Source organism: Megascapheus bottae, chromosome 16 (assembly GCF_031878675.1).
Source record: "Megascapheus bottae isolate mThoBot1 chromosome 16, mThoBot2.hap1, whole genome shotgun sequence".
NCBI classification, from domain to species: Eukaryota; Metazoa; Chordata; class Mammalia; order Rodentia; family Geomyidae; genus Megascapheus; species Megascapheus bottae.
In genome coordinates this window covers 11,389,162-11,400,168 of record NC_143524.1, presented here as the reverse complement: position 1 = coordinate 11,400,168, position 11,007 = coordinate 11,389,162, and the positions used below count along the sequence as shown (strand labels likewise).

Genomic DNA, 11,007 nt, shown 5'->3' with positions numbered 1-11,007 from the left:
TGGACTTAAATAACTTTCACAGCAACGCTAAAAGATACACTATCTTACTTTTTATATTCACTTGTCACTATCAAGGGACTTGCCATTAATGGGCAATAAGGTGGCATCTGAATGCAGTTTGTGTGGCTGAGACTCTGCATAGGTCACTGAGCCAACACTGTTGAGTATTTTGAAGGTTTGTGCATGAGAGAGCTTGGTTTGGAACTTCCTTCAACAGACATTATAGTTTATGTGGCTCATCATTTAGAATTCTTCACTAATGGGCCTACAGGTATTTATCATCTAATTTGATGGTTTCTGTTATATTTTTACCAAACAGTAACTTGTATAATGAATGATTGCATTCTACAATTCTGTTGAAGCCCAAATGACTTGTTAATTTTACAACTCAGCACATTTTCTATTCAGCAACATAGCCCTTGGTTTATTTTGTTTCAATGTCTGAGGCAAAAGGAAATCATGCACTTATGGACTAGTAAGAAATAAAATTAGGGATTCTTTTGGGGGTACAATAGGGTAAATTAATATGGGAAAGTTGACAAATTAGACTACATAAAAATGAAAAATAGTCAAAGAAAAGCTGGATGCTCATGTCTGTTATCCTAGCTACTCAGGAGGCTGTGATCTGAGTTTCACAGTTCAAAGTCAGCCTGAGCACAAAAGCTGGTTAAAACTCATCCCCAGTTGACCACCAGAAAACCAGAAGTGGTGCTGTGGCTCAAGGGGTAAAGTGCTAGCCTTGAGCTGAAGAGCTCAGAAACAGCTTCCAGGCCCAGCCCCATGACCAACCAAAATAAAGTAAAGTAAAATAAAATAAAATAAAATAAAACCCACAAAAAGACCCAAATCATAGTTCATAGCTCTTATCTATGAAATATATTTATGGCTTTGGCAGAATATTATTTATCCTAATAAAATGTCAGCATTGCTAAGAAAGAGCAGATATAAATAATACATGAACAGAGAGGAAATATTTATTTTCAGAGTGCATAAAATATGGTAATTCTTATGTTAACATTATAAAATATAATTGCACAAATATAATTCGTAAAATAAAAGTTAAAAGTTGATATTATAATAAGATAAACTTCATACTTTTTCAGATTTCTTAGCAGAAATAAAATGTTTACTAGATGAATATACATCCTTATGGTATTAATGCATATAAAAATTTCAAAAATCTGAATGTACAGCAAGTATTTTCATTCCATATTTTCTATGCAACAATTATGTTTTCAAGCAGATAAATTGCATGTACGGGGGAAAGAGAAATTCTTCATTTCCCAATCTAGGTAGGAATCAGCATATCTGAATGACGTGTATTTATTCTCAAATAGAATAGCTTTTGTCAGAGCTGTGTGTCAACAGGTGAATCTTACAGAAGCCTGGGAATGTGAAGATTTACACATTTTCTTCGTTTTTAACAGAATCTGGTTCCTCTTGAAGACAGTTAAATTCTGTGTGCCAGTTAAGAGAACCCAGACATTCCTTCATTCATTAGATTAGTCCAGAACACTCCTTCAGATATTGGTCTCTTTTGCAGATTACACATTTGTCACCTGCACTCGAACTACAGCCACTGATCAGGTCATGAATAACCACAGTGTGACTGAATTCATTTTGTTTGGGTTGACACAGGATGCTGAAAAACAGAAGGCCATATTTGGTATCTTCTTGATCCTTTACCTGATGACTCTGCTGGCAAACTCTCTCATCATGGTGACCATCAAAATCAGCCAGACACTGGGGACTCCCATGTACTTTTTCCTCTTCCACTTGTCATTTGCAGATGCCTGTTTCTCCACCACCACAGCCCCCAGATTAATTGTGGATTCTGTTTCTTCAAAGAAGACCATTTCCTACAATGAGTGCATGACCCAAGTTTTTACTTCCCATCTCTTTGGGTGCATGGAGATCTTTGTGCTTATCCTCATGTCCTTGGATCGGTACGTGGCCATTTGCAAACCCTTACAGTATATGACCATCATGAACCAATGTGTGTGTGGTACACTGGTGAATGTGGCCTGGGTGGGGTCTTGTCTCCATTCTGGAGTACAGTTACTTTTGGCTTTGAGATTACCTTTCTGTGGCCCTAGGATTATTGATCACTTTTTCTGTGACATGCAACCTTTGCTGAAATTGGCCTGCACAGACACTTACCGAATGAATCTGCTCATAGTGTTTAACAGTGGAGCGATATGCCTTGTAAGTTTTGTTATTCTTCTCATCTCCTACATCTTCATTTTATGTTCTCTGAGAAATCAAAGTGCAGAAGGAAGAAGGAAAGCCCTCTCTACGTGTACCTCCCACATCCTCGTCATCATCTTATTCTTTGTTCCGTGCATCTTCACCTACACTCGTCCTGCCACGACATTTCCAGCAGACAAGATCGTGGCGGTGTTTTACACGATCGGAACACCCTTGCTCAACCCTCTGATCTATACTTTGAGAAATTCGGAGGTCAAAAATGCCATGAGAAAATTATGGGGTAGGAAAAGATGACTTCAGTTGTGGCTAATAAGAGAGGACTCTAACCTATGTTTTGGTAGCAGTTTATATGAACTGGAGAGAAATTAGATTTTTTGGGAACACTGAGGAATTGAAAACTCAGACCTAGTATGTCTCAACTTTGCATTTTCAATGTCACATGAGAAAGTTTACCCTGCTGTTTATGTTTTTAAGACAATCTCATCTACACAGAAAATGCACACTTGCGATTTCAGCATTCCCACAATCAAATTCTGTCACATTACTTCAGTTCGTGGTTTGTGATTCTTATTTTATTTTCACCAAGAATTATTCTTTTAGGTGGCACAGGATAATGAAAAGAAAACATGAATATGATGTTTTCATATACATGAATATTTTAAATTAACTGAGTAAATAATTCTGACAGGGACAGGTATTGGAAGAATATAATTTTACATCTTAGAGAAGATCCTTAGATCTCAGCATCCTGAGTACTGGGGGTTACAGGCAGGAGCCTCTGGTGCCCAGCTGATTTATTTAATTAAAAATTCTCAAAGTGCTTTAGCGCATATTTAAAATGAAAGTATGAGTTCCAGTTCATAAGTCCAAAATAAAATCCATACAAAAATACTGCTTAAAAGGTAGAGCAAACAAGTGTTTTGTATGAATTCTTGTAAAGATTAATAGACATGTAAATACTTATTGCAACTGATTGAATGAGTAATGGTGATTTTTGAAAGTAACCTCTGTAATGTAAATTTCTTAACTACTAAGTCAAATCTAGGAACTACTTAACCAAATTACAACGATAATTGTTAGAGCTTTGGTTTTTTTTTTCCATTTTTTTTTTGCCAGTCCTGGGCTTGAGCTCAGGGCCTGAGCACTGTCCTTGGACTTTCTCAAGGCTAGAGCTCTACCACTTGAGCCTCAGCACCACTTCTGGCTTTTTTCTATGAATGTGGTACTGAGGAATCAAACCCGGGTCTTCATGCATGCTAGGCAAGCACTCTACCACTAGGCCAAACTCCCAGACCTAGAGCTTTGTTTTCTGTCCATTCAAATTTGGAAACCCCATAGGCATTCTCTGGTCATACAATTTGTTTCCTGAGATCTTTTCACATTCAAGATTCATTAACATGGAGTCATTTTACTAAATTAATTTAAAAATTATCTTTAAACACTTGTATACAAAATTTTCAATTCAACATGCCAGTTTTGGAATTAAATGAATCTTGACCAGTGTCACCCTTTTAACAGTTCTCCTTAGTACATCTATTCCATTCCTACCCACATGCCTCAAAGTTCCAGATTCCACTTTGACAGGTGTACACTCAAGGATTGTTAACATTCCACCCTACATTCATTTTATCCCTTTCTCCATTCATTTATCCCTTTGATGTGGTGTAGCTTTATCAGAGAGAACAAAGACTGGATGAAAACATTTCATTGTCATATCTCTAACCATATATAGGATGACTGATGCATGAATGCCAGAGATTCATCTAATTATTACATTTGATTAAAATTAAAGAGGGTTTATGCTGTTCTCAAAGAAACACTGAAACTTTAAGACTCCATGAGCTACGATGAGCACTTAGATTTTAGAACATATTTAAAATTGGTTTTGATTAGGCTTAAGGAATTGTGACTCCACAAGTTGCATGACTTGTGCACCCCCTTGTGGACAAGGGAGTTAGAGAAAATGAAAGTTGAGGCAGCCATCATAGGCAAATTGTAATCTGAGTATGGATTGGGATATGTGGCTATTTCTGTCACTGTTTAGGAAAATTGCATCGTTCTAAGAACTGATCTTTGTGTGAATATTTACCACAGCAATATCTTAGTTGATTTTTCAACAAATTTGATCTATTACCTTTCAAATAAAGACCTGTAATTGTAGTTGTAATGTGTCAGCTCTTTGTAATCATCCTTTGCTCTTTAAATTCGTAGTCCTGATCTCATGAATAGTGTTAGGGCTCAGTTAGGAGTTGTGTGAATGGTCTATTCTGTATCTTCTCCAAATGAACTTTATAACATCTTCAGTCGAGAGTTGATCTCAGTACCCAAAGAAGTCACAGCAGCCCCAGAAGCAGTTTTGACCATTATCCTCACTTTATTACAAAGATTTGTTTCAAACTCTTCCTATAATATGTATATATACATGTATAATGTATATACATATGGATATATGTACATATAAATGTTTCCTCAGTTAAACATTTATCTATAAACATCTGGTATTTCTTATGATTTATTACAATGAGAGGATATCGTTAAGAGGTCAAGCAGATGGAAAAGTTTAGGAATGAGGAGAAATGAGAAGGAAAAAATATAACAATGGCAATTTTCTTGAGGATAAGCTATTAATTAGCATTTTGACACCATCCTCTGCTCAAATGAGTTACTGCTAGAGGACAAAAATGATCTTAAAAAACATCCTTATGCTCTCAAGAGAAGCTTAGTTTCCAGTAACAAAGTATATTGGAGAAGTTCATTTTTCAGGAAGAGTAAAAGTGACCAAAAGCCTCTAACATAGACAACAATGGCTATTCCATTTAGGAATAACATTGAGATTCCATCTCATTGCAGTAAGAATAGCCATCATGTAGAAGATGAACAACAGTACATACTAGCAAGATGCAGGGGAAAAGAACCCTGTTGCACTGTTGGTGAGAAATAGTGAGACCATTATGGAAGGTAATATGGAGAGTGCTAAAACACTAAAATAAAAAAAGCACTGCTCATAATCTAGTTGTTACCATGCTTGAGCATTTATCTCAAAGCTTGCAAAATAAGAGCACATGCATGTTCATGTTATCTGATCCATTATTCACCAGGGTCACGTGTGAAGACACCCTCAGCAGTGGAATTTTATTCATCCACAAGAATAATATATCATTTGATAGGGATGATAGAAGTTCAAGGCCAGCCTAGGTAAAAAAGTTTGAGAGACTAATTCTTTGTCAATAGCTAAATTGCTGTGATGTACACCTGTTTTCCTTAGGCTAAGTTCCCCCAAGCAACCATAAATATAGGTGGTGTGAACTCAGAAATTAAAGGAAACAGTTTAATAAAGCCTAGAGCTCTGTCTCTGTGGTAGAGTAGAAGCACAAGATTACAAGTTTAAATTCCAGAACTATCTAAAACAAATTCTAACAAATTTTAATCAATGACTTATTAAAAATCGTACACTAGTGGATTTAGTATGTACTTATTTCTGGATGGTTGGGTAAATGCCAAGTAGTGGAATTGCTGGGTCATAGGGGAGCTCTATGTTTAGCCTTTTTGAGGCACTGCCATATTGCTTTCCATAGTGGTTGAACGAGTTTGCACTCCCACCAACAGTGTAGTAGGGATCCCTCCTGGCCACATCCCCTCCAGCATCTGTTGTTATTAGTTTTCCTGATCCTGGCCCTTCTAAAAGGAGTGAGGTAGAATCTTAGAGTTGTTTTTATTTTCATTTCTTTTATGACCAGAGATGTTGAGCATTTCTTCATGTGTCTATAGGCCATTTTTGTTTCTTCTTCAGAGAAGACTCTAAGTCTTTGGCCCATTTTTTAATGGGATAGTTGTTACTTTGGAGATTAGTTTTGGAGTGATTCAATATTTTGAGCTGTTGATATATTTTAGATATGAGGCCTTTGTCTGTTGTATGGTTGGTGAAGATCTTCTCCCACTCTGTAGGCTTCCTAATTAATTTTATTAGCTATGTCCTTTGCCATACAAAAGCTCTGCAGTTTAATGCAGTCCCACTTATCCAGCCTTTCTCTGATTTGTTATGATTCTTGGGTATCAATGTATGTGAATTAATGTACCTTCTGTTTGGCAAGTAACATGTAACCCTTTTATTAATTACAATAAAAAATATCAAAAAAATTGTACACTATGTAATTAAGAGGCTTTCATCTTAGAAAGGTTGAACTTATGCAAGTAGATTTATATGAAACAGAGAATAAAAAGGGTAAAAATCTCATGATGCCATAGATGCAAAGAAGCCTTAAGAAAAGTCAACATCTCTTTGTGATGTCATGAAGAAATTGGGAATAGAAGGCATATACCTCAAATAACACTAAAAATGAAGTGAATGAAATAATTTTATTACAAGCCAGGAATGAGATAAGGGCATTCTCTCCACATTTCTTTGTTACAGAGCTTGAAAATGTCTTTAAAAATATAGCAAGACATACTCTGAAGAACCATGATGCACACAATGGAAAATTCCCATGGACCTGTAGACACAAGTGAGAATGGAGAAGCGTCCTCTCCACAAGATGGTCGTGAGAGTTCACATCATGAATTCTCAGATGGGGACAAAGGAAAAGGGTTTTAGTGAGTGGACAGACTGTTGGAGTAGCAGTAGCATACAATTCTGTTGAGAATGGCATGGTATGAAAGGAATTGTCATCTTTCCAGTAGAAGCCATTTTTTTTTCTGCTGTTGGATAATAAAATTCAGTCCTTGCCAAAAACTGCTGGCTGCTCAAATTTATCACTGGGGAGTTTCCAAACAATAGTTCCCTTTAGTGTGAACACAGTTTTGGCAGCAGACATTTTGAATAATTAAGTGTTGCATCAGCCTTAGAGACCAAGGGAAAACTAATGACCACAGTTTGCTAGACACCTCTGGGCGAGCACCTCTCCCTGCTCTGCTGCACCAGCCAGATTCAATAGCTGGACTTGCAAGATCCTCTAGGTAGGACATCTTTGCCATCTCCTCAGTATTGCTTATGACCCCACTAAATTACACCCTAGAGAAACACTTGGCATATGTCTACTCGTCACTGCCTATTAATAAACTCACTGTTTTGAAGTTTTAAATATGAAATGGGATAAAGATGTCTCCTTCATTAAATATCCTTTTGAGATATGAATGTTAAATTTCTAATGGGCAGACCTTGCTGCCTTCAGTCTTTCATTACATTGTTGTAAGCCTATTTTAGACTCAAGGTTTGGGGGTTATAGGATACACAATGCATCAATAAGAGAGCAAAAGCAATCCATGTTATGATAAGCAGGGGATTTAAGCCAGGCTTTTGATCCCCAGGCTATATTTTGGGAGAGGAAGTTTTCAGTGTTTTTTGAAATGTCCAGTCAATTGTTGCTGTTAGTATTTTCAACTTCAGGCTTTGTATATAGTAAAGTTAACAATTTAGACATCAGCATTTGACAGCCCGAAGAGCTAAATATCTAAAAATGTTTGTAATTTCAGGTATTTCTGCCCTTTAGATAGAGCAATATTGGGAACTATCATAACAACTCTCCATAATGGCACTATGACCACTAGTCACTGGAATTTTCAGATTTTACTGTAGCGTCTGAATATCTTTTTTCAGATATTCCAGATGTAACTTGGAATGTCTCTATAACTGTTGCATTCTTTATAATGTCCATACTTGTGACAGTAAATCTAACAAGTAGAATCTCTGTTTTATTATTTTTTTGCAACAAATCAGTGCTTTTTAGTGTGTAGATACTGTATGCAATTATGTGTTAAAATTCTGGAATGTGGAAAGTTATTTTCTTTCTGTATTCTATAAATGTGACAGATTATTTCTAACATATGATCTCAGAAAGAATTATTATAGGATGATACTATGCAGTTTTAATATATCAAAATGTAACATGTATATCTTACATACATAATGTAAGATATATTGATATATTAAAAGTTGATATGTTTTTAAAGTATCATCATATCTTATATTTATATTATTCTCCCATCTTATGAAAAACATATAGAAGAGAATTGGTTTTAAAGTTTTCACTTTTAGTGAAGGCAAGATATGGAATGAATAAGTATTAGAATGAAATTTTTTGTTTTTTTGTTTGAAGTCAACAAATATTAACCACCAAGGATATGAAAAGTCATCATTGTTAAGTCAAAAGAGAAGAATGCATTTCATATACAGCACTGTCAAAATTTCTTGAGATGAAATTGAGTAGAAAAACTCTCAAATGCCTTTCATGTAGGTCATCTTGGCAGGAGAAGTCTCATGGAGAGCTCTTGGTAAGAGATTATGTATGAGAAACAGTGAGAGAAAAGGTTAATGGAAACTAATGACTTTGGCAAATCCTATGAAGGATACCAGATTTTTTTTCATCTCCAGCTAAAAAGAATCCGAAAAGCTATTCATCCCAATTTGTGCCAATAACAACATAGAAATACAAAGAATATGAAAAAGAATTGCCATATGGCTCCTCCAAAAGTTCATAATATGTCAGAAACTAAATCTAAAAATACTGATATAGTCAAGTACCAGACGAAAACTTAAAAAGTGTGCTTGTGCAAATCAGTGATTTTTTTTACCAGGTTCTACATACTCATGACAATAATGCTACTTCTGAGGACAATTTGAAGGAAAGCCAGGCAGAAAAAAATATCCATGAGTCTCTCATCTCCAATTGACTACCCCAAACTTGGAAGTGTAGATTCAAGTGATAGAATGCTATCCTTAAGCATAAAAACCTAAGGACCTGAGATCAAACCTATTACCAGCACACACTCACCTATAAAATAAATGAATTTAATAGGCTGGAAGCCAATAGTTAAATGAAGGAAGACATTTAATTCAAGATATATCAGCAATATGGAGGAGAAATTCATGAAAAATATTGAGGTCTAAGGAAATCTCAGAAATAGTGGAAATAAAAAACTCAATGAAACAAATTAAGAAAATCCTAGATGTTACAGTATATGTGTTTAATCCCAGTTATTCAGAAGACAAAGATGAAGCAGGAGGCAGGAGGTCTTTCCTCTAGGCTAGTTCAAATACACGTGGGCAAAAGCCAGCTGGGAGTGTTATTAGGAGCTTTATTCTAATGATAGGACTACTTAGATGGGGGAGGGGAAAGGGAGGAAGAGGGTGTGTAATATTGGAATACACTAAAATTATGCATGAAGACAGAATCTAAATGAAGTTTACCAATAAGGGTGGAGCAGAGAAAGAAAAAAATATAGAAGGTTATTCTGAGCAAAACATAATGCATAGATAAAGTATAGTAAAAGCCCTTTGGCTGGTTCAAATAAACACTAAAAAATGAATGACAGGAATCGGAAAGAATCTATGCTGGGTGGGGTGGGTGAATGCATTCAGGAGTGGGATGGGATAAGAAGGGTAGTGAATGATGCTAAGTATGTTTGTCAATATAAAAGTAGAATAATGAAACACGCATGATTACCCAGAAGTGAGCAGTTTAAAGTGCTGATGTTCATAGGCAGTAATTATAATAAAGGTGATGTACAAAGGAGTCATGGTTAAATAAAGCATCTCCCATTCTGTGGACCATTTCTCTTATTCGCCATTTCCTTTGCCAAGAGTACATTTCTCTTTGAACAATCCCACACCTTCCCTGACTCTCCCAAAGTTCCTTCCCATCCCCACTCACAAGATGTATAGATCATTTTCAACATCCTGTTTAGTGAGTATCACTGGTGCATTTGTTCTTTTGTCCTTCCACTTCTGAGCCCTTTCCTCAAACAAATAATTGAACAAATAAGACAAAAGGAAAAGAAAACAAAACAAGAAACAAAAAAATTCTCTTGTTTCCATTTCATGGAATTCATTTTGAGAAATATTATTTTGTATGATCAGACAAACATAGAAAGTATGATACCTCTATACCCCTCTCCTAAGAATATCCCTCCTTTGGCTTCCCTCTGTGTCAATGCCTAGAGATCTTTACACTCATGTCCCACTTTATTTTTCCTTTACAATCCAGTGTGTTTCTTGTCCACTGAGGGAATGTGGGTTGATTCCTTGATTATGGCAAACAATTTCGATAATGAATATGGTTGTCCTGGTGGCTTTAGTGTGGCTTGGTTTGTTTTTTACTAGAAAAATGCTGAGTGGAATTGCTAGGTCATGGGAAGTTCTATGTTTAGTCTTTTGAGGAACTTCCATACTGTTTTCCAGAGTGGTTGAACAAGTTTATATTCTCATCAACCAAATTCTCTTTTGGCTATATCCCCTTCAAGACTATTGTTAGTGTTCCTGATAATGGACATTCTAACTGGGGGTGAGGTGGAGTCTCAAAGTTATTTTGATTTGTATTTACTTTATGTCCAAAGGTGTTGACCATTTTTCATGTGTCTATTGGCCATTTTGAGAAACCTCTCTTTAAGTCTTTAGTCCATTTTTCAATTAATTGGGTTGTTTCTTTGGGGATTTTTTTTCTGATCTCTAAGTACATTTTTAAATAAGAGGCCCTTTTCTGATGTGTAGCTAGTAAAAATCTTCTCCCATTCTTTGGGCTTTCAGGTTGTCTTGTAGGCTATTTCCTTTCCCATGCAGAAACACTTCAGTTTGATGCAGTTCTACCTATCCAATATTTATTTGATTGACTGTGCTTCTGTATCTTTTCTTAGGATGTTTCAACTTGCATGGAGGAGCCCTAGTGTCTCCTAGTTTATTTCTAGTTGGTAAACTAAATATTTTTCCACATTTTTGTCCAATAAATTTTAATAATCTTTTGAATGCAGATAGTTACAAAAATAATTGAAATAATTTTATTCCAATTCTCACATTATATATTGGTGATT

The 11,007-nt window shown here is 35.7% G+C and overlaps 1 protein-coding gene across 1 annotated transcript; it reads left to right on the top strand.

Moving 5' to 3' along the window:
* The first annotated feature begins 1,590 nt into the window (after positions 1 to 1,590).
* On the top strand, positions 1,591 to 2,502 carry LOC150052829 (olfactory receptor 4C11-like). Its single transcript, XM_090348882.1, has one exon. It carries the CDS (start codon positions 1,591 to 1,593, stop codon positions 2,500 to 2,502), a length of 912 nt encoding a protein of 303 aa, XP_090205008.1.
* Positions 2,503 to 11,007: the final 8,505 nt, after the last annotated feature.